This window comes from Staurois parvus, unplaced genomic scaffold (assembly GCF_062004578.1).
Source record: "Staurois parvus isolate SC_StPar_1 unplaced genomic scaffold, SC_StPar_1.0 ptg000154l, whole genome shotgun sequence".
NCBI classification, from domain to species: Eukaryota; Metazoa; Chordata; class Amphibia; order Anura; family Ranidae; genus Staurois; species Staurois parvus.
The window spans coordinates 10,799,415-10,824,777 of record NW_028317950.1 but is presented as its reverse complement, the minus strand read 5'-3'; the positions used below and the strand labels follow the sequence as shown (position 1 = coordinate 10,824,777).

Below are 25,363 nucleotides of genomic sequence, written 5' to 3'. Positions count from 1 at the left end.
GGCCTGTTAAACAGAGGGTTAACACAAACAGTAGTGTCTCTTTAAAGGCAGGGATTCGTAAATTGCAATTAAGAGCGATAGAAACAGTTCAACACTTTCAGAAAGAAAGATTTATTACTAACAGGGTCAAACAGGTGCAATAAAAATATTTACAGAGAAGATGTAACTAAGATAGAGATATATATATATATATATATATATATATATATATATACACACACACACACATGTATAGAAAACACAGCACAGCAAAGAAATAACAGGGAGAAGTTAAAGGGTTAAGTTACTTGCCATTAAGCTTTGGGTTAGCAGATCCAAGTTTTAGAGCAGATGGGTGCTTTGATCTCCCTGTGTTATGATGGAAAAAATGGGAGAATGCTTCAACTCACTACTGTTAGGCTTGACAGCCTGCTTTAAAGTTTCCCAGCAGGGGGTGGTTCTGAAGTAAAAGACCAATCCTCTGTTTAGGGAGGGATCGTCAGGCGGAACCCTAGACTGGAGCCAACATCTTTCATAATTCATATTCTGGTCCACAACTTCCCATCTGCACAAGCGACAGTCCACCCGCGGGTATATTATTATGCAGACAAGCCTGAGGATTATTTAGATATGAATTATCAAATTGTATGCTACACGGTTCGCAAGATCGATTTCTCTGCCTTCCCATGCGCCCGAGATAAGGCGAGTGACCCATGAAACTGTTTGCCTGCTCATCGTCTATCCGTTGAGATGTCCGGCTTTTATGTAGGTCTCTCATTCCAAGATATGAGACATAGGGGACAAATGGATTTGAGAAGTGTTCATCTAATTCTGTCACCTACGCTGAGCTAGGTTTATTAGCTCAGTGTCCCTTTCAACTCCCGGGGAAGGCTCTGCTATCCCTTCACAAGGCGTGAAATTACACAGGTACTTTGGCCAGTAAGACTCCAGCTCTCTTGGGAAAGCTGGTCCTATCTCTTCCTAGGTGAGAAAGGATACAGCTTTCACAGACAGCTTGGCACCTAGCTAATGAGGCCTTGGCCAGCCAGTGACCCATAAACAGTACACACACACATCTGTCACTGTGCCTCTCAGGAAGGGAGGGGGAAGGAGAATGAGGGAATAACATGGCTACTGTTAACAAAACGGCAGACTGCGTCAGTCTCTGGGGCGCACGTTTGCGACACAGCAGTGCAAGACAAATAAATTCTTTAAAAATCATAGAATGTGATTTCCTGAATTTTTTTTTTTAATTCCGTCTCTCAGAGTGGGAATGCACCTACAATGTGAATTTCACAGCCCTCCATGATTTCTAAGTGGGAGAACTTGCAAAATCGCAGGGTGTTCAAATACTTCTGTACCTCACTGTAGGTGGGTGGTGATAATGTTATAGCTGATCATTGTATATCATGTCCAGACCCCAACAGTTTGCCAGTAGCTGAATCACCAACAACAGGCTTCCAGTTACCTTTTTTTTTTAAACTCAGATAATTTTTATTGAAAAAGGTTTTTACAGTCAGTTTTTAAGCATTTTGTCCTGACAATACTTGGCCGCAGTACAAAAGCTTGGAGAAAAAAAGAATAAAAACATAAATGTTAGCAGAAACATAAGTGTTGTCTCCAGATATTGCCATATACAAATTACAACATTTGCATGTTGTAATTACCATCAAGAGTATAAATATCAAGTATAAAGATTCATAGAAAGATATAGTATGGTACCCAAGGCCCAATAGCTTGTCCCTTTCAGGGCGGGCAGTCCTGGTATGTCTAACCAATTATTCCATAATGTGGTAAATTTGCCAGGGCAACCCCCATGCTGGTACATCATATGTTCCTGGATCAGGATATCATCGACCACTTTCACCCACAAGGCATGAGTTTGGGGGGGGGCTAGAGAGATCCACTTCTGGGCTATAATTTTTCGTGCTAAAAACAGCAAAGGATCACTGTATATATAGGCAGAGTTAAAACCTCCTCGTCCTGCCAACCTAATAAGCAGACCTTTTGGGGGTCTAGGCTTCCAGTTACCTTAATGCAGTGTTTCTCAACTCCAGTCCTCATGGACCCCCAACAGGTCATGTTTTCAGGATTTCCCTCAGATGAAACAGCTGTGGTAATTACTAAGGCAGTGAAACTGATCAAATCACCTGTGCAAAATAATGGAAATCCTGAAACCATGACCTGTTGGGGGTCCATGAGGACTGGAGATGAGAAACACTGCCTTAATGGGATTGTTCCTTTGCTAGCCCAAAATTCTGCGGTGTTTCACTTAACAATAGAGTGACATCTTTCTGGTCCAGCCAGTGAGGAATGGCTTCATAGCAATAGCTAAGTGGTTAATCCTGTTGCTGGTGCGTTTAGGCTGGCCATACATTATACAATTATCTTCCAATTTTCAGCCCAATTTCCTTTAGATTTACCTTTAACTGTGTAGTGCAAGGGCCTGCCTAATTGGATACAACTGAAAGTGTTGTTTAGGTTTGTCCTCCTATTATATGGTTTTTGGTAAATCTAAACCCAAAATCTCCAGATAATTGTATAATGTATGGCCAGCCTTAGACTCCCTCCTGTAACATGAATCTTAGGTTTAGGTCTTAGGTTTAAGCTTTGTTTACACTTGCGGTTGGGTGGTAGTAAAAACATACAGTGGAGCCGCTTTTTTACAGCCCCTCTAAAACTGCTCCCTTTTAAGCTGAAAAGGCAGTGGATGGGGGTGTACGCATTCCACGCCCATGATGATTTTCACTGCGGTGTGAAAAAAACTGTCCCCTCCTGTTGCGCTCCGCAGGCAATAACGTTCGTTAAATGTGACCCATCCAATTGACCATGTACAAAGCATGCGCGTGGAGAACAGTGGTGTGGGTTTTTAGGGGTTAATAAAGGTGGTGGGGAGGTGACAACGCAAATGTATGGGTGTGGACCCCTTTGTCCTGTGTTCTAGCTGTATTTTGAAATAAGGACACAAACAAAAAGGGCTCTGTTATAAGTCTTATTATAGATTTTATGTATGTGATAAAAGTAAAGAGCTGATTGCTCCTATTTTTTACACTCACAATTGTTTTTCTCTCCTGCAGCCTGACATGTCCCCCCTACTGACACTGTCACAAATTTCTAAAAAGCAGTGTTTGTAGTTAGTTGGTATAAGGAATCTGACCCTGCCTGCTGAAAACCAGCATATCTCAGAGACCAGACTTCCAGGTCATCACTCTCCCTCCTTCCCAGTCCTAGTCGCACACATTCTCGTGTATCCGAAAATGGAAGAAAACTTTCCATAATATCTGAGGTTGCTGAAATATGTGAGTTCCAGAATATACTCCTACACAGAGAATGCAGACCATGTGTACACAAGGAGCACATTCACTGCTTTATAATTAGACCCTTAAAAGGGGTTAGTTCACCTTTCATGGCAATTTTGCAAAAAATCCCCCAAGCATTCCAAGCATATTCTGTCCCCCTCCATACAAGTAGGCCTTGTGCAGACTGTTTGAAAAAACTCATTAGTAGCTGACCCCCCTTGGTCCTGCCTTAACGGCGGGACAAACAAGATGTTTGCAGTGTGCCTCGTGAGGCTGCTCTGGCTTGTTCAAACACTGCACATGTGTAGTGTATTTTCTCAGCAGCTCCGCTCAGCCATTGCTGGACCACACCATTTGAAAAATCCAGAGTAGACGCTGGGGGTGAACTGCTAATGTCCAGAAATGGCAAGAAAGAGGGGGTTAACCACTAAGAATCTTTATTCAGACATGCTGTACACCGCGTATATGTATGCTGGGAGAGAAGAGCAATAATTTGAACAGCAGAGGAGTGCATGGGGGATTTTATGTTTTCCTATGTGTCCATGTACACATAGTCCTTTACAGGCAGTTGAGTTTACATTCGTTTTCTTGAACGCACCAAAATTGCGTTCAGGGGTAGATTTTACCGGCGTTTCAAATGCTTGTAAACACGGTTAACCACGTTTGTGTTTAGACGTGTTTTTTGACAGGTCCATATCCAGATGCTGTCCAGAGCATTTTTTCCTCATCAAAAATGCATGCAAAGTGTTTTCCATGTATTCAAATGGACCTAGTACACCAGCGCAGTCAGTTCCAGGTTTCGCGTGAAGGAAAAAAAAGGTAGAACGTGCTGCATTATGCTCATGATGGGATCCATAGTGAATACAACCAGAAAAGACAGGTCATCTCAACACATACTGCTCTCTCTGCTTCTGATCTCTTTCTCTCAAAATGTCTGAAATAGGTAATTATTTACTATTTTTCAGTGCATTCTGGGCATTTGGGAAGGTCTCCTGAGGTTATCTTTTAAAAACGTTTCTGAATGCAAACACGGCTTAACTGATTTTTTTTAACCTACGTTTTCTAGCAATCAGTTTCCAGCAGTCAGAAGAGTTTTCCAAATGCTCCGTGTACATGAGCCCTAAGCAAGCACTTACTTTCCCTGCGCCCTCCTGCCTGTTCTGTTAACAGATACCTCCAAGATTCCTGCAGAAGTTTCATACTTATGAAAAAACAGTCACAGGTCTAAGTAAGCTCTCTTCTGCCCTCTTGTGACAGCACTTGGCCTGATTCAGGGATCCAGCGCTGAACTGAGATAGATGAAGGAAGAAGAATTGACACATGTAACCTAGTACCAGGAGTTTTTAGGCATTCACTTTGTAAATATAAGCAAAATACAGGATCTCTTTAACTATGCTTCCTTGTAGCCTGATATACCTTCCTTGTAACTGGTAACTTTTAGGAAAGCCCCAGCCATTTTTCACAGACTGTATTAGCCATTCAACAAGGGGATGTCCAGATTTCAGTTATAGACAAACAGAAAAAAAGAAACAATAGTAGCGATGTAAAAAAAATACCATGTGTATTGTTATATTTTATTTTCTCTGTGATCTTTGGCAGGAAACATTCATGTTCAGGAAAGTCCCATACTTTTGCTTTGCTGTGTAATTTATTCAGTTTCATCGCCGTATTTATTCCTGGTTTTCCTGTACTTTTGATCTGTTTCTGTGGTTTGCTGGTACTCTGAAAGAGAACAAGTAAAAACTTAATGAAATATGCTCTGTGATTATATCATATAATAACAAGCAGAGTGAATCACAATGTAAACACATGCCTTGCACCCACTAGTGAATTCAAGGTTTGTGTGCCTGCCAGTTCTGCAAACTCACAGCAATGATGACAGACCTGGAAGTTGGACCTTTGATTATTTATTCTACATTATGGAAAAACCTTCCAGCAGGTGAGTATATTACAACAGGAAAATACTGGTTCCGTGATATCTTGGGGCAGCAGTAGGTGTAGAGTTAGCTTTCATTATAGTTTAGGCAATGTTGTGTCATACGACAGACAATGTATTAGGGTTGAAGTTAAAGTGATTGCAAAGTCTGATTTTTTTTTTTTCTTTTTTTCCTCAAAATGATAAACATGTTATTTGTACCTGCTGTGTGCTATGGTAATGCACCGAACTGCCTCAAACTCTTCTTCTTGGGTCCCTCACCAGCGATCTTGACTCCTCTTCTGTATCTGCCCCCATAGCAAGCCGCTTGCTATGGGGGCAGGCAGACATGTGGGCTCACTCCCAAGCTGGGTTGCTTGTGTCCATAGACATACACAGTGTGGCTCAGCCCCGCCCTTCGCTCTCTGTATTTGACTGACAGCAGCAGCAGCCAATGGCACTCACTGTTCTCAGCAAAGCCTATGAGACCAGGAAGACAAGGCCTGCAGACAGGCACAGCGCTGGATCGAAAAAGGAGGCAGATAAGTGTTAGGCAGGGGGAGGAGAGGAACACACAGTACAGAGAATGCGTTAAGGTAAAAAAGACCTTTGAACCACTTTATAGCACAACTCCAGGCTAAACTTTTGTTTCAATGAAGCATGTAGAATGGGAGAAGGAGGGCAGTACTGGCCTTTCAGAAATGTCTATATGATGACAAGCAACACACTGATAGAAAGAGAGAGGAGAGGAATGCCTGCATGACCCCTATAGCTGTTCATTCACTGTCCAATCAGACTGGGACAGAGAGGTGATCTAACTATGAGGCTTAACTGCAGAAGTGAGTCAAGTCATCAGGCTGGCTGTGCTGTCTTGGAGGACTGTGTAAAACGCAGGACTGGGTGGACAGAATCCTTTGGCAAATAAAACAACTCCCATATTTACCCTATTTGGGTTACCAGTCTCAAATTAACCTACAAGTTACCAATCATCCATGGATTTTCAGATAAGGAAACAGAGAATAAACCTAATAAGCCATCATGGCTGGCACCTCTGCAACCTTTCTCATTACCACCTGTAATCAATAATATGGTGGTTCTTCTTCTCTGATCACTTCAACTGACCCACAATATTTAGTGTACATTGATCAGGAACCCATAAAACATCTTTATAACAGGAAATATTCACAGCTAATCTCTTTCCAGGAAAAAATATCTTCATCGTCATTAAAAAAAATGTGAACTTTTCACTATTTCTGCATAATCACCTGTGTGATGTAATTGCGTTTGATGATCTTTCTCAAGATAAATCCACAATCTGGAACATTTTTCCGTCTCTCTTCTAGTCACGGCATAGCTGGCAACAGAACCTGCAACTGTAAAGCGCAAACCCTGATCAAAATCTTGTTGACAACTTTGCTACCAGAGATGTTTCCATTTTTGCAGCCTTGTTAAAATGCACATTTTAGGCCTGAAAATTAAACCCCTAAAACATGACATATTTTCTGCACACAAACACAATATAATGCCCAGTTTTCGTAAAAACATGTGGTTGTGATGAGTACATACTTAATATGTCATGCATTAAAGGGGAAGTAAGGGAATTAAAAAAACAAAAACATACATACTGAACTCACCTCCATGCTGCAGCATCAGTGTGATGCTGCTGCTGTCCTGTCGGCTCTAAGACAGAGAACTGAGTGATCACATGACTGCTGATTGCTCAGTTCTCGGTCTGCTCGGAGTGGAGAGCAGTGGCTGTCAGCCATTGCTCTCTGCTTTGGCTCTCCAGCGCTCACTTAAGTGTCATGCTGAAGAGGGGACAGACGCAGTTGGCTTCAGCTCTTAGCCACGTGTTGGGAACCGGATCCACCTGTTAATCAGGCAGCCGAGTGGATCTCGACAATATGGTTGGTAACCTTTGTGACATCAGCTGACCAAGGGCAATAGCCTGCTATAATCTGACTTTTGGTCACCGGAGCACAAAATTATGTGTACTCCTGTGACCCACAAGAGAAGTATGGCCAAAAAAAGCTCTGGCCATACTTCGCTTTTATATTTACAAATGCCCCAAAAATGGCGATAAACTTTGTTACCCAAAATTGTCCACAGATGTCACTATAAACTCAGGTTATCAGTATAGAGTTAACTGTAAATGATGGCCCAAATGCTGCAGCTGCTGAATTTGAAAAATCAGGTACTTACCAGTCCATGAACTCCAGCTCTCTCTTCCCACAGCGGTTTCTTCTCACTGCTGTGAGTCCCCAATCTTGGATTGGGAAGCTGGTTCTGGCTTCCTGACAAATCACAGCCGACTCCACACTGCGCATGTGCAAGATCATGCAGCACAGGAAAACTGACCCTGTCTCAGGAGGCTGCTGCTGGTGGAAGGGGGCAGGTTGAGAAACACCATCCTTGCCTTGGAGAGAATTAAGGAAGTGGGAACTGCTACTGACAAGAGACAGAACTTGCCCCCCCCCCCCCCCCCGCAAAAATCTAGGAACTCCGATTAGACTAGGGGAAAAAAAGAATGCGTGGTACTTCACTTTATGAGTGAGGTTTCCCTTTAAAAACCTGTCTAATAACTTTTTCTAAGTTTTATTAAAGATTTTTCATTTGTGCAGTACAGGGGTAACACGCAGTACAAACAAAATGAATTTAATATGCAGATAGCACAGTAGTAAAATACAGAGCATTGTGAGACCCCAGTAAGAATTACATATATAGTTCTGTTGCCAAAGGCTTTTACTTTATGTAGGTTGCAGGTGTGTCTGATAGATGTGGTGACTTTTGTCAATGTAGTTTGTGGAGAATAGGGTCCAAAGTGGAGGCGAGGGAAATGGAGGCTCTCTCAGGCCCCTGTAATAACTTTTATATACAGAAATCTTAGACTTAGAAACACTTTTCTGCAGAGCACTTCTAGTTGCATGTTTTCACATGTCCAAATTCCATTTTTTTTGTTTGTTGCTACGATACGACTTTCTGTTAGAAGGTGACTACATTTGTTCTCCATGGTCCCACTGTATGTCAGAACGTAGCCTCTTTCACACTCCTGAGATGGACTATGGGATTTTTGTGTGTTTAGTGCAGTATCCATGACTGCAAAAAAAGTGCACTACTCATTCCAAACAAATGGAATTGAGGTGGGAAAGGAGAGGTTCAGGAGCTCACAGAGAATGTTATAAAGGCAGAAAAACACAGTAAGAAACAATTTCATGAAAAATAAATTAGAGGGCCTTCAAGAAGTGGATGTGTATGGATTACTTTTGGAGAATAAGGACATTTAGTGTTACTTTAAGGTCTTTCTAAAAACGTAATTTATTTCTTGAAGAACCTCATAGTTGATTTGATAAAGACTTAAAATGATGCATGACTCCCATTATTAATATATGTATCCAAACGTGTGCGTGTGTATGTGTGTGTGTGTGTATATATATATATCTTGCATGGAATAAGATCTGGGGGAGTTTAGAGACACATCATGGCACTTTATTAGGGGTCCTAGACAGGTGTTATCTTTGAGTTCATGTCTTTGTTGAGCCATTGTACACATTTGAAAAAAGACATTTGCTTCTATTACTGGTGTTTCTGGTTGATTTGTGTGATTCATTATCTTAAGGCTCTCACTTCTAAAGATTTCTTTTGAGCAATGCCTTTGGGCCCTGTTCACACACAGAGCAGTGACCTACATTATACCACACTGGAAGAATACTGGTCACTGCTACTGTTTTCTATGAGTCCTATTCACACTGCAATGCACCTGGGAGGAACAGTGCAGTAAGCTTTCTATGAATATTAAAACAAAATCTAACCCTTTAGGGGCAGCTTAATAGGCATTTAGGATATGAATGTGACTCAAAAAAAAAAAAAAAAGCGTTTATCTCCAATAAATGTGCCCTCACAAAATTTGATAAGGTGTGGATAAAACAATAAAATAATTATTATATGCCGCAATCTCTAAATACAAAACACATGCATAAACATTAAACGTATCAACTACTCATGAGTAAACCATATAATTACATAAAATAAATAAGTGAAGTGTCAATTCATATAATTACATGGAATAAATAAGTGAAGTGTCCATAAAATAAATAATCAGTGCAGTGATGTACTGATAGAGAACCTCTTTTTCATGTGCCCATGAAACACATGCAAGTGATCCAATATTCCTTCACCACGTGTACTAAGATTGGCAACTTACCAGATGGCCATCATAACCAGCATGCTCAATATCCACACAACTTCATCATATTGAAGGGGAATTAAAAAAAACAGACTCTTGCAATATTCTGAAGGTCCAGAGGGGGGTATCAGCCCCATATATGTTCAAAAAAAGAAGAAGAAAAGATCGCACCCATAGTGTATTATGTTAATGGAATTAATGTAATACATCGCTCAGCGAACAGCATGGTGCAGCACTTTTGATTTAATCTGTGTTTTATTTTAGTGCCTGGGGGGCACAATACTATGTAATTGCAATACTTTTATGATTAATTTAATTAATGTGCTTTTTTTGTTTTTGATATTGGTTTAAGGCGGTGCACACTTTAAAAAGCTGCTTTCTCCTTTTGTTTATATTTATTCTGGTTGGGGTTGGCGCCCATGTTTTTTAATAAATGTGATTCGGTTTCCCTTTAACATCCATGTGTAGGAGACCTTATATAAAAAACCTTTAGATCTGTTTGCCTTGTACGTTAAGGAGTGGAGATGGGAGGGTGCTCACTGTGTGAATGACAGGATTGTAGATATGCTCAATAAGTCTTTGCTGCAAATATTGTGATTCCCAGCTGCTGACAGTTTGTCACCTCAGGAAAAAGACGGTTGTAACCTCAAACAGCCCTCTGCATTCTCCCTCCTAGGAAGGGAGTGCAACATTGCAAATATTAACTATTTGGTAAATAAACTTACACTTCATGTATTTGAATGTGGATGCAGTCATATGGTCACTACAAATATTTTAAAGGCACATCGTCAATTAGCGCGAAACAAAGAAGCAGCATGGGAGCCAATCAGATGTGCTTCAATGCACATGAGATGAAAGGAAAATTTTAGTTCATCATCGATGCTGAGCTCTCAGCCATGGCTTGACCTGGAATATCAAAAACATCAATGCACTGGCAGGCTGAACAGTGTGTATACCGTATATACTCGAGTATAAGCCGAGTTTTTCAGCACATTTTATGTGCTGAAAAACGGCCCCCTCGGCTTATACTCGAGTCAACGTCTGCAGATGGCTCCCCCCCCCTTCCAACAGAAGGGAAACTACGGTAAGTACAGGGGTGGGCAGGGGGCTGCTGTCTCTTACCTGGCTCCGGTCCCACGACGATCCGGTCCAGGAAGCGCGGCTGCTCCATACGGTTCGTCCACTGGATGTTCACGCGGCTGCTCGGCTCCGCCCTCTCACCGGTGATTGGCCGCCAGAACTGTAGCTCAGGAAAGGCACACAGGCGGCCAATCACCGGCGAGGAGGCGAAGCTGAGCGGCCCCGCGAAAATCGAGTGAAGGAGATGCAGGTAAGTGTGCCGTGCTTGGGTGCTGCTGCAACCACATATGCTGGCTGCAGCAGCACCATACTGGAACAGAGGTCAGCAAGTGTCAGTGGGAGGAATAGTGCCCCATCATTGGTGTCACTGATACCAATGATGGGGCATTATTCCTCCCACTGACACCAACGATGGGGCACTTTTCCTGCCCCCCACTGACACCAACGATTGGGCACTATTCCTCCCCCCCCCCCCCCACTGACACCAATGATGGGGCACTATTCCACCCCCCACTGACACCAATGATGGGGCACTATTCCTCCCCCCCATTGACACCAACGATGGGGCACTTTTCCTCCCCCCCACTGACACCAACGATGGGATACTATTCCTCCCACTGACACCAACGTTGGGACACTATTCCTCCCACTGACACCAATGATGGGACACTATTCCTCCCACTGACACCAATGATGGGGCACTATTCCACTGACACCAATAATGGGGTGCTATTCCCCCCACTGATACTAATGATGGGGCGCTATTCCCGCCACTGATACCAATGATGGGGCGCTATTCCTCCCACTGACACCAATGACGGGGCGCTATTCCCCCCACTGACACCAATGACGGGGCGCTATTCCCCCCACTGACACCAGTGACGGGGCGCTATTCCTCCCACTGACACCAGTGACGGGGCGCTATTCCTCCCACTGACACCAGTGACGGGGCGCTATTCCTCCCACTGACACCAGTGACGGGGCGCTATTCCTCCCACTGACACCAGTGACGGGGCGCTATTCCTCCCACTGACACCAGTGACGGGGCGCTATTCCTCCCACTGACACCAGTGACGGGGCGCTATTCCTCCCACTGACACCAGTGACGGGGCGCTATTCCTCCCACTGACACCAGTGACGGGGCGCTATTCCTCCCACTGACACCAGTGACGGGGCGCTATTCCTCCCACTGACACCAGTGACGGGGCGCTATTCCTCCCACTGACACCAGTGACGGGGCGCTATTCCTCCCACTGACACCAGTGACGGGGCACTATTCCTCCCACTGACACCAGTGACGGGGCACTATTCCTCCCACTGACACCAGTGACGGGGCACTATTCCTCCCACTGACACCAGTGACGGGGCACTATTCCTCCCACTGACACCAGTGACGGGGCACTATTCCTCCCACTGACACCAATGATGAGGCACGATTCTTCCCACTGGTGTTCCCACCCTCGGCTTATACTCGAGTCAATAGTTTTTCCCAGTTTCTTGTGGTAAAATTAGGTACCTCGGCTTATATTCGGGTCGGATAATACTCGAGTATATACGGTATATTCTGATATACACACTGCTCAAAAAAATTTAAGGAACACTTTGAAAAAACATCAGATCTCAATGGGGAAAATCTCATGCTGGATATCTATTACTGATATGGACTGGGTAGTGTGTTAGGAAGGTAAGGATGCCACATCGTCGGGGCATGCTCCTAATGAGACGACGGATGGTGCTGGGGTATTTCCTCCCAGATCTGGAACAGGGCATCCCTGAGCTCCTGGACAGTCTGAGGTGCAACCTGGCGGCATCGGATTGACCAAAACATCATATCCCATAAGTGGCTTCATATGGTGGCACACCAATAAGAGAAGGAGCCTGGCAAGTGCTGGCAGGGGACCCAAGAAGAGGAGGATCAGAGCTGCTCTGTGTAATTCTATTGTACACAGCAGATAAGCATAACATGTTTCTTATTTAAAAATCAAAAACCTTTACAATCATTTTAACATAACACCTAATGTATAGCTCAATAGACTAAAAGAATCACAACTTTTCCATAAATGCACACACTTCTGCACAAGACAATAAAGGGATCTAAATGTTATCTTCCTTCTGTATATTGGTGCATTAGAGAAATCTGGAGTGTAAGACAGAGCACACTAACACAGACACTACATGATTTTGATCGTATTATTCTGGCCAATGATTCTGTAAAAAATCCCACATCTCGGGCACCAGATGTAAGGTGTACTACAGATCTGTATTTGTAACATTATATTGGCAATATGGTACAGCAAATCATGCAAAAAAGTCAAAGTTACAAAATAAACTTATTTTTTCCCTAAAGCAATCCTTTAAAGGAAATCATGCAATAATGTCAAAGTTACAGAATAACTTAATATAATAATAAAATGATTTGTAAAAAAGATCATTATCTTGACTCAGTAAAATACGTGTTACATCAGGGATACCAAAAGTTCACCTTTTGGTGCCAAGCCATATATCAGGAAGTCATAAAAAAAGTTCAGTTACAGTTAAAAGACCAAACACCTGTCTGAATACAATGACATCTATTCATTCTACTGATTAGGTGTGTTTTCTGTTCTTTTTCATTCCAATGATTATTTGAATAAATGCTGTTTGAGAGGAAGTGGCTTAGCAATGTCAGCCTGCAACAGTAAGTACTGTTACTGGCAGGATCTCTAGTTAGATCCCCAGATGTCTCCATAAAGAGAACCTTTTACCTATATGCAAAAACATAGGGGGCTATTGGTCCCCTATGTGATAGCAATAAAGTGACATTTAAAAAAAAAAAAAAAAAGTTTGAAACATTTAAAGAGACGCACAAAAAATAAATTTAAAGCCCCCCACATACACATAAAAATGCAAGCGCTTAGGCGCCTACTTATGAAAACAGCAATTGCCGTAACACACATTATACATCACCACGCACTCCAAAGTGAGAGCAATACTTCTATTACCAGAGCACCTGGGTAACAATAAACTGAACCTATAGGGGCTTTTTAAAGCACTGCCTATGAAAAAAAACATAAGGTACCAAAGTTTCTACCATTGCACAGGCACACACAATTTTAAGGCTTGACGTGTTGGGTATCTACTTACTCGACACAACCTCATCCTTTATATTTGACTTAATTGGGTAATTTATGGTCTTTATGTGCCCTAAAATTAAGTTTAGTGCATTTTTTACTGAATTTTTTTCATTTCATAAACCGCTAATATCGTGCAAATAGAAAATTGGAACCACCACTATTTTATTCTCCAGGGTGTCTGCTTAATGTATACAGTGGATAAAAAAATCTACACCAATCCCCCCACCCCACGTTAAAATGGCAGTTTCTGTGATGTAAAAAAATGACACAGATAAATCATATCAGAACTTTTTCCACCTTTAATATAACCTATAAACTGTACAACCCAATTGAAAAACAAACTGAAATCTTTTAGGAGAGGAAGTAAACATAAAAAGCTAAAATAATGTGGTTGCATAAGTGTGCACACCTTCTTATAACTGGGGATGTTGCTGTGTTCAGAATTAAGCAATCTCATTCAAAATCATGTTAAATAGGAGTCAGTACACACCTGCCATCATTTAAAGTGCCTCTGATTAACCCCACATAAAGTTCAGCTGTTCTAGTAGGTCTTTCTTAGTTGCATCCTACAGCAAAAGCCATGGTCCGCAGAGAGCTTCCAAAGCATCAGAAGAACCTCACTGTTTAAAGGTATCAGTCAGGAGAAGGGTACAAAAGAATTTCCAAGTCATTAGATATACCATGGAACACAGTGAAGACTGTCATCATCAAGTGGAGAAAATATGGCGCAACAGTAACATTACCAAGAACTGGACGTCCCTCCAAAATTGATGAAAAGACGAGAAGAAAACTGGTCTGGAAGGCTGCCAAGAGGTCTACAGCAACATTAAAGGAGCTGAAGGAATATCTGGCAAGTACTGGTTGTGTGGTACATGTGACAATCTCCTGTATTCTTCATATTTCTGGGCTATGGGGTAGAGTGGCAAGACGAAAGCCTTTTCTTACAAAGTTACAAATCCAAGCCCAGCTAAATTTTGCAAAAACACATCTGAAGTCTCCCAAAACCATGTGGGCAAATGTGTTATTGTCTGATGAAACCAAGGTTGAACTTTTTGGCCATAATTCCAAAAGATATGTTTGGCGCAAAAACACTGCATATCACCAAAAGAACACCATACCCACAGTGAAGCATGGTGGTGGCAGCATCATGCTTTGGGACTGTTTTTTTTCAGCTGGAACTGGGGCCTTAATCAAGGTAGGGGGAATTACAAACAGTTCCAAATACCAGTCAATATTGGCACAAAACCTTCAGGCTTCTGCTAGAAAGCTGAACATGAAGAGGAACTTCATCTTTCAGCATGACAATGACCCAAAGCATACTGTACATCAAAATCAAAGAAATGGCTTCACCAGAAGAAGATTAAAGTTTTGGAATGGCCCAACCAGAGCCCAGACCTAAATCGGATTGAAAAGCTGTGGGGTGATCTGAAGAGGGCTGTGCACAGGAGATGTCCTCACAATCTGACAGATTTGGAGTGTTTTTGCAAGGAAGAGTGGGCAAATATTGCCAAGTCAAGATGTGCGATGCTGATAGACTCATACCCAAAAAAACTGAGTGCTGGAATCACATCAAAAGGTGCTTCAACAAAGTATGAGTTTAAGGGTGGGCACACTTATGCAACCACATTATTTTAGTTTTTTATTTTTACTTCCCTCCATCTAAAAGATTTCAGTTTGTTGTTCAACTGAGTTGTACAGTTTATAGGACACATTAAAGGTGGAAAAAGTTCTGAAATGATTTATCTTTGTCTCATTTTTCTACATCACAAAAACCTAGCATTTTAACAGGGGTGTGTAGACTTTTTATATCCACTGTATAATGTTTTGGGGTATTTAAGTAATCTTTAGGCCTAAAATGATTTTTAAAACATACAAACAAAAAAGTTTTAAAAATCAAAAACATGGCTCTGGGACTCAAGTGGTTAAGAAAAGTGTAGACAAGCCATTCTCAGCCAGGGTTCTTCTAATGGTTGTTAGAGGTTCTTTGAGCTGTGGTTCACTGACCTTCTGTGGCTAATTGCCTATGAAGGCTTCTGATGGTGCTTTCATGGATCCATGTACATCCCCACTTGGCAGAGCCAGTAGCATGATACCAATGATCTTTAAAACATAATAAAGGGAGTCTTATGTGCTGCCAAGGGATGAAACCTACCCTAAAAGCTGCAACCACACAGCGTACCACCACTCAATAGACCAATAAACAAATAAAAAGTGCTGCGCTGTAACCTAGCATATGCCCAAACCTAAATAGTCAATATATATGTGAAAAATAAACACCTGACCAAAGCCTCCCCTCAAGGGCTATGAACAGAATATCAGTGTAAAGTGTATAAAACCCTGTGTAAAATACATAAACAAAGTGAAAATAATAAAGTATAAACAATGAATGAACACCTGGCTGGCGCTGCTATGACAATATAGTAAACACCCGGCCGACCAATAGTTCTTAGCTGTGTAGGTGAATATAGGTGCTTAACATGAATGAACAATGACAAAGTGATCAAATAAAGGAAAAATTAAGGTGATCAATACACCATAACAGTTCCATGTAAGCCAGTGATCAAAGGGTATATTTCTTGATACACCACTGTGTCACCACCATCAGGCATGCACGCTCACCTCCATGAATTGACCAATGGTCAAAAAAGTGCTCAATCCAACTCCTCAATCCTCTGTGAAATCAGGCTTGTGGGCATCACCTCCTACTCAGGGCTGATGGGCATCTCTTCCAGACAGTAATCATCTACAGGATACGCTCAAATATAAAGAGAAGGGCCTCCCATACTGCAACCAATTTTTTTTTTCCACACATACATAAAATGAAATCGCACTCACATGAAGATATCAGGGCAAAACCCTCATACAGCATATCACTGGGGTAGACAAAGATGGCGGTGACCATCACTGTACCTGAAATGATGTCACCATGCTTCCATCTGACACAATGAGGTTTATTTACTAAAGCTGGAGAGTCCAAAATCAGACTCCCTTCTGCATAGAAACCAATCAGCTTCCAGGTTTCATTGCCAAAGCGTCATTGAACAAGCTGAGGTTAGAAGCTGATTGGTTTCTATGCAGAAGGGAGTCTGATTTTGGACTCTCCAGCTTTAGTAAATAAACCCCAATTTGTCACACATTTGTCACACATCACATGACTTCTTCACATGTATGTATTGACTATTTAGGTTTTGGGCATATGCTAGGTCATAGCGCAGCACCTTTTATTTGTTAAATGATCTTTAAAGCTGTCTGTAAGGGTGGCATTCAAACCATCACTGTTATGGGATATTCTATTGACTTCCAATGTTAGGGGCATTTTGCTAATGGAAAGTTTTTTCAAGAGCTCCTCTGGGGTAAAAAGGTTGAGAAAGGCTGCTCTACACAGTAAAGCACTATGGGGACCATTTTCAAAAGTAGGTTTGGGGTTTACATACACTTTAATTGATATACTATGATAGTTCTCAACTATGCCTGATTTCTGGTGAAAGAAAGAGTTCAAATAATAATGCAGTATTTTGGAATCCAGTTGAGGATTAAAAAAAAATCTTTATTTATAAACAAGAAACATACACAGGGTACAATGCAATCATTGATTGTTTAACACATACATTATAACAGGATCTTGAACAAGTCCCTGGTAGCTGACTAAACTGCCATAGAGCCTTTCATGGTCACTCAGCAATGAAGTACTTACAAAACCATGAGAAAGTATAGAGACCTCTTGCCACCTAGATGACCTGAGGTTATTTAGTCACATACCTAGTCTGTTGTGGTGCCAGTGCATTTTTTTCTTTTAATGGCTTTAGGGAGAGACACACATAATTAGAGATGTAGAAACTTGTGGTGGGAAAAGACTGGTTGCAAAGGAGGGGAAGGAGTCAGGGCAGATGACCAGCTGAGCATTTTTATTTAAAACATATTGGCTGAAGGATGTTTTTATATCTGCCTCGAGTTCTACTTTAAGTTACTGATCACGAAAAGTGATTATTCTCTGGCTTTACTATATTTATATGTAGTATTGTTACTTCTGAGGTCTGAGTCATCCATATTTATGACACTGAAGACCATCTACATACTGGCTTCCAATGTCCAGTCAAGCTGGCCCTGCTTTAGGCAAAGATCCCCTAAGTTTACCTGTGGCTCCATTTGGAATATATTGCCAGTCAAGGTAATATACGTGCACATTTCTGCAAGCATATAAGGCTGATTGCATTAGATTGGATTCAACAAGGCAACGAAATTCAGTTTAGTATCTAACCAGAAATGCAATAAGCAGTACAAAATATACAGTGTCTGCAATATGTACAAGATGGACACAATTTATGAATATAATGTACAAGTACTATCAATATGAACACACACACACACACACACACGTATATTTCGCATGCATCTTCACTGCTGCTAAGCCTGAACTCTGCACAAGTTCCTTGCTGAATGGTATTTAGTCTTGCTCCTGTGGTCCTGATACTCATCCTGATCCTGTTACTGACCCAGCTTCCATCTGACCTGCTTTCGGATTACCCTTGCCTGTTTGTATTTGCTGTTGATTCTTGTTAATGACCTCAGCTTGGGCTATTGACCATGCTTCTGCCCAGTGAATATGTGCCTTGCTACCTGCTTGTTGATGACCTCTGTCTGTTCCGGATTCCTATCCTGCCTACAGCTTGGTGTTTTTCCACTTGGCTATCACTAGACCCAGCTCCACCTTTAAATTAACTTGTCAAATCCACGTGACCACTGACAGCTGTACTTCTGCTCACCTGATACCTGTGCTCTCAATTTCCAGCCCACAGCGTTGGCACCTTGACTTTCTTTCACCCCTGCAGACCCTGTCTCAACTTACAGGTGTGCTTGGAACGGAACTACGCAAGAGACCACCCTTGTCATTTCTGGCTCTGCATACAGGTATATGACAGTCAACTGAATTTTTGCAAGAATCTAAATATTCAATGTTAAATTATTAAATTACAGCATTTATCCCTTAATCAGCTGTACTTTCTTTGTCTTAGCCCGGCACATCAGCTGGGCTGATGGGTTTAGCTATCAACTGGAATCCGACAGTTGTGTGCCTGTAAGCTACCCTAGTTGTGGGGCTCTTTTATAGAACACTGGTATGTGTTCAAAGATTTTGGGGACAGTGTGTGAGGTCAGACATCTGATCAGCAAACAACTATCAGACTTCAGGTGACCTCTGAACCCAAGTTCAGGCAAAGTAACTGAAGCTTAATTAATGGTCAAACATAAATATTCCATATTTATTCCATTCATATATTCCAAATATTTGGCTGCACAGACTGGGTTACTATAAAGTGGCTCTGCCCATTCAGGGCAGAATGGCTGTGTTGAAAGAGCTAACCCATAACCCATTGATACTCACCTGCCAAGATAAAATCAAGGTCTCATCATAGCACAGATATAGCAGCAATATAATCCACAGAATCCAGATAGATATAATATCAAAGGATTCTGTGGGCTCAGGTGCTTCCCAGCAATTGAAAAAAAAAAAGAAACATAGTTCAATTGACTCCACAATAAACAGCTGCCATAGCTCTGTGACCTTGAAGCATGTAGCCAGCTGATGAGGATGTAACAATCAAACGTGCTCTGTTCAACAAGGAACAAAAGATACAAGGAATCAGCTTCTGTTTGAGTTTAGTACAGTCAACAATGGATACATAACATAGCACTGCATCCTTATAGCATGTAGCCAGTTGTACAAACGTAGCAATCTATTAGGTATTCTTTTCAGCAACAAAAAACAGCAGATACACAGGTTCTTCACTTTTGTATTAGGCCTTTTTACACAGGGAGGATTCTAATTTAGTCAACAGGGAATCTATCTGCTGAGCAAAGAGCAGAGCAGGCGGATGACAGGTACATGTCCATTCAGTTTACGCAGAGTGGACTTGACAGAGCCCGCTCTGTTCTATGAGTGGCCATTTGTAAATGGACTCCGCTCTCTGTTCAACTGACTGCTCTCCAATCTGATCCAGCTAGATGGAGGGGGACGGATCCCCTTCTGGTTTTCTTTTTTTTTTGTGGACTGGATTGGCTTGGAGGCAGGTGGGTGTAAACGGACACAAGAGGCCACTGGTCCACAGAGGTGAATGGAGGGTCTGATCAGATCTGCTTGAAAAACTGACAGGAGGACCTGAACAGACCCTTCATTTGAAAGGGGCCTTAGCTTAATGCTGATACCAAGGGCTCCAACGTAGGGGCAGTTTCTCAAAAGTAGCATGCTATTGCACATATACCCAGCACACAGCTCTGCTGTTTGTTACTGGATACTAAGCGCTTCATGAAGATCACAGTCATTATCATCAATCATACTGATTGATCTGATTCAGAGCTGCAAAATGCAGGTAACTGCCATCCAATTGCTCCAAATTGAAGCCAGATTATAAGGAGCACTGTGGACACTCAATCCCAAGTATGAGAAACCATGCTACCAACTGCTAATAAGGAGAGAGAGAACTTTGTTCTACCCTCTGACACCGTGGTCACAGAAACACCATGGTGGATTGCAACATGTCCTGTGTTTGGATATACACACACAAGTGTATATTAATCTTTCATGTTGAGATCAGAGAATCTGGCAGGAGGCTGCATATTTTTGGAGGATTCACAATTGACACATTTGTATGTGGACTGATTTTCTTCACAGTACTCACTTGGACACATTTATCGAGCACTTTATTGTACTGTGTTTTGCAGGCATGTTATTTGTGTTAAATAAAGTAGACCATTTTGGTCCAGTTTTGATTATTTTTGCACTGTTGTACTTTTCATGGTTTTTGTCATTTCAGGCAACTATTGATGGTATTTTATAAGATTCAGGTCACCTTAGGTAATTGTTGATGGTATTGAGAACATACCATATTTTTAGATTAGTATACAAGCTGTAGTGCTCAGGCTATTGCGGTAGTTGCACTCTTGTGTTACAGATTTTCATAATTTTATGTCCACTAAGCGCAGGGTATACACATTTTTTTGAATAGTGGGAAAGTCTCGACCTACTAAGGGAATCATGTAGGCTGTCTGTGAAACATGCTCAACTCAGCTAATTGTCATTTTCCCCCATTCCAGGGATCTGATCCATAAGCCGTATGTGTCTCCTCAACGCCAATACAGCTAATCAAATCCCTGCATTTTATGGATAAGCCAATCTAGACATTGTGGGCTGTGTTGAAAGCCAGTCCCGACATCATAATTCCAGTATAATGGTCATGCATGGAGGTAGGGGATAATGTGCAAGCTACCACCAACACATTCACTCTGTATTTGCTACAGACATCAGATGCAGCACAGGAATGCAGAGGATACACACAAAATTGGGGATACATTAGGTGGTATATGCAGGCTGCCTATGGATCAAATCCCTGGGAGGTGGCAGTAGGCTGTATTGAGGGTAATGTACCTATGTGACTCCCTTAGCAAACTGGAACTTTTCCATTATTGGCACTTGCTAGCATGGTTTGCCATACACGTTGAGTGTTCACAGTGCTCATTATAGTCTGGCTTCAATTTGTAGCTATTCAAATTGGAACTTTTCCATTATTAGCACTTGCTAGCATGGTTTGCCATACATGTTGAGTGTTCACAGTGCTCATTATAGTCTGGCTTCAATTTGTATCTATTGGATGGCAGTTATCTGTATTTTTGCAGCTCTGAATTAGATCCTTTGTATGACTTACGTACACACTACCTTAAGAGACTGATCTTCATGAAGTTCTTTGATTGGCTGAGGTGAAGATTGTGACACCATCCACTCACTTCAACTAGAGGAAGTCTTGTATCCATTTGAAAAATAAAAAGCTTCTCCTGAATAGCAGAGATGCCCTAAGACCAACTTTATTTCTGGTTTTAGCAACCAGCACCAATTTGGAACAGGAGTACTTGCATAAAACTAGCCATTTGCTGGTTTTAGTTATTTCTTTTTTCAGAGAAATTGATTATCCCTGTATTAAGCTACAACACAAAACTTACATAGGGTTTGTATCCCGGCCCTGACCATGGAACAGAGCGGTCAAGTGTTATGACTTACAGGATCCCTGCCAATCAGATATGGGTAAAGAAGGGGATGGGCTTGGACAAGTTTTCCACCTACTGGTCGTTTTCATGTCTTACCTACAGACAGGAGTATATTCCATTTCATAGCATATGGAAGTCTCCTCTTCAAAGCACTCTGGATCAGCATTACAGTGACAGTACCTGCAAAATAAATAAGAATATGACATTTTATTACAGTGTTTCTCAACCCTTTTTCAGTCAAGGCACCCTTTAGAATTGTGCACAATCTCAAGGCACACCAGTCCGAGGGCTCATTCACAACAGGAGATGCGTCTGAGTGCATGTGCTTTCTTGCATGTTCCCAGGCATCACATTTTTTTTTTTAATGGGCTGCTCTATGTATAGGAAACACTGAGGTACCATGCATTTTAGCAGGCACAAATGCACGTGCATTTGTTAGATATGCGGGATTGCCATTAGGAATGGCACCTGTGTACTCCTGCAAAGGCAGTGCGTCTTTGTGCGGTGCTGGAAAACGTGCAATTTCACATGCGCTACCACACTGCTCCTGGTGTGAACAAGTGCTAAATGTAGATTGTGAGGCAGGGTTCAGTGGTCTGTAAGTTATAAATCCTCTGCCCCCAAATTCCCCCTGCTAGCACAAATACTTCCCCCACTCCTAACACAAATCCCCCCTTCCCCACCAAACCGGTCATCCCAAATGTTTGTTATCCTTCCCCAATTGTGCCACAAGTACATTACCCTCCCCAATTACCGAAATTACCGGTGGGTTGTGACAGCAGCAGAGAGGAGAAAAGAGCCAGGAGGTTATCTGGGGTGTGCTCTCCCCCACCCCCAGCTCCTCTCCCTCCTGCCTGTATACAGAAGATGAAAAAGAACTCTCAGATCAGACTGTACGAGGTTTGATTACCTCCCCCTACACATAATGTCTGCTGTTGGGACACAAGCAGTGTGGGGAAGAGATAGGGGGTGGTAATCAAACCCTGTACACTCTGATTTGAGAACATTCTGTTTTAACTTGTGTGTACAGACAGGAGTGAGAGAGCACAGCCTGCACCTCCTCCCGGCTCTCTCCTCCTCTATATAACTACCACTAACTACTGTCGTCAACCCAGAAAGTATACGGGTGCCTGACTTGTCCTTAGCAACCGATGACAGCATCGGTTGGTAGGATGCGGGCGGCTTTCACAGTACAGAGTCCACTGCATTCCAATTGGAATGCACGTCATCTGCTGCGGGGGTCAAGTCAAAGTTAATAACACCCCAAATACAGGTTGCAAACGCATTGCATTTGCCCACACAGGACAGCATGATACAAAAGTACCATGCTATGTAGTTACTGTATGTTTCAAAAAGTAATGCATGCGCTACTTCTGGTGCGGTGTGATTTCAGCTCATTCAAAATGAATAGGGCTGAAATTGTACTGCACAGAACTGCATGTGAATCTCACAGGAACCGCACAGCATTTCTGTTCGATTCACATGCAGTTCCTGGTATTAATGGGCCCTTAGCTGGGGCAGTATTTTATTCATCCCTTTTGCTTGGGCATCCCTGAGAACTCCTCATGGCACCCCAATTGAGAAATGCTGTTACAATATATAATGATATATTATAGTCTTACTATTATTATACAGTATTTATATAGCGCCAACAGTTTGCTCAGCGCTGTACATTATAATGGGAGACAGTACACGAGACAGTACAGTAACAATACAATACACGAGGGGTTCGAGGGCCCTGCTCCTTGGAGCTTACAATCTAGGAGGGAGGGGAGAGTGGTACAGGAGGAAATAGCTGTGGCGGATGGAGTGGTGGGAAGAGCGGAGATCAGCAATTAGGTGAGGGCGGGGTAGGCTTCTCTGAAGAGGTGGGTTTTCAGGGTGCGCCTAAAGGTGAGGAGGGTAGTGACAGTTTGATGGATTGGGGTAGTGAGTTCCAGAGGATGGGGGAAGCCCTGGAGAAGCCCTCGAGACGGGCATGGGAGGAGGAGACCAGAGAACTGGAGAGTAGGTCTTGTGAGGTGCGGAGAGTGCGTTTTGGGTGGTAGATGGATATCAGGTCGGTGATGTAGTTTGGGGCAGTGTTATGAATAGCTTTGTACATCAATGTTAATATTTTTAATTGTATGTGTTGGGCAATCGGAAGCCAGTGGAGGGATTGGCAGAGGGGGGTGGCGGATATGGAGCGGTTGGTGAGGTGGATGAGTCTGGCTGCAGAATTCAGGATAGACTGAAGTGGGGATAGCCTGTGTTGGGATAGGCCGTCGAGGAGGAAGTTGCAGTAGTCAAGTCGTGATATAATAAGGGAGTGGATGAGTTGCTTAGTAGTTTCTGGAGTTAGGAACATGCGTATTTTGGAGATGTTGCGGAGGTGGAGTCTGCATGAATTTGTCAGGGATTGGATCTGAGGCTGGAAAGACAGATTGGAGTCTAGAATGACACCTAGTACTCTGGCTTGCGGGGTGGAGCTGATGGTGGCGTTGTTGGTTGTGATGGAGAGGTCGGGGGGGGGGGCACGGGCTGGGGGGAAAACTAGGAAGGTTTTGGCAAGGTTTAATTTGAGGAAGTGGAGTGACATCCAGTCTGATATGTCGTTCAGTGGGCTTGATACGGGCGGAGACTGAAGGAGTGAGGCGAGGGGTAGAGAGATAGATTTGAGTGTCTTCGGCATAGAGATGGTAGTTGAAGCCGTGAGAGTGTATCAGCTGACCAAGGGAGGAGGTGTAGATGGAGAAGAGAAGGGGCCTGAGGACAGAACCTTGGGGGACCCCAACAGAGAGGGGGAGTGAGGGGGAGGTGGCAGCGTTATAGGTAACACTGAAGGAGCGTTGAGATAGATAGGAAGAGAGCCAGGAGAGAGCGGAGTCTCTGAGGCCAAAAGAGTATAGTTTTTTGGAGGAGGAGGGGGTGATCGACCATGTTGAAAGCCGCAGAGAGGTCGAGGAGTAGTAGCACTGAGTAGTGGCCATTGGCTTTGGCAGTTAGCAGGTCATTGGTGAGTTTGAGTAGGGCGGTTTCGGTGGAGTGTAGGGTATGGAAGCCAGATTGTAGGGGATCAAGGAGGTTGTTGTCGGTGAGGTGACATATCACTGAAAGGTAAATGCCTGCTGATCTCTGGTATAATGTTTTACAGGCTCTTGCAACCAAAAATAATAAATGCACATTTCTTTACCAGTAAGAAAATGTGCATCTATTATTTTTGGTCAAAAGGTGAACTTATCCTTTAAAAGGACACCACTTTAAAACTCTAAACCCCAGAACAAAGATATAATTTATTGCAGCTCACAGTCCAGAGATGTGGTGGCTGCATTAGTTTTCTTTTTTTTTTTAACCTGGTGATATTGCCAATAACACTTCCTGCCTTAGGGTGAACAGGTAGTATTGTTTTTAATATTCATTCAATAGTATATTTAAAAGACCAAATGGAGCACATACGAGAAAGGGGATTGTTAGGACTTACAAACAATTTGAAAGAAATATGGAAATGGCCATCACTATTTCTTATTTTGGATATCAGGCTGTCATTTTGACCTTGTGTTTCAAATGAGTTAATGATAAAAGGAACAATAAGGACTTAAGTCAGACTTTCCTAATCCGCATACGTCTTCCTGGACAGTGACTCAGTATTGGAAAGTTGCCACCACTAAGAAGGGATTTTCCTCACTTTTAACCTACAGGTAAGGAAGTGAATGAATATCTCCCCAGTGAGACATATATGGCAAGAAACAAGAAACATAACAGCAGTTTTAACCATTCCCTA

The 25,363-nt window shown here is 42.5% G+C and overlaps 1 protein-coding gene across 4 annotated transcripts in view; it reads right to left on the bottom strand.

The window, feature by feature from the left end:
- Nucleotides 1-4,838: 4,838 nt before the first annotated feature.
- The window catches only part of TMEM141 (transmembrane protein 141), a 50,318-nt gene continuing 29,793 nt past the window's right edge, over nucleotides 4,839-25,363 (bottom strand). For all 4 annotated transcript variants that reach the window (XM_089675042.1, XM_089675040.1, XM_089675043.1 and 1 more), the window contains exons 4-6: nucleotides 21,700-21,783; nucleotides 6,459-6,566; nucleotides 4,839-5,000 (exon numbers count right to left, since the gene is read on the bottom strand). In XM_089675042.1, the coding sequence (XP_089531168.1) occupies nucleotides 4,927-5,000; nucleotides 6,459-6,566; nucleotides 21,700-21,783 (266 nt within the window). In that variant the 3' untranslated portion in view covers nucleotides 4,839-4,926. The remainder of the gene's footprint in view (nucleotides 5,001-6,458; nucleotides 6,567-21,699; nucleotides 21,784-25,363) is intronic.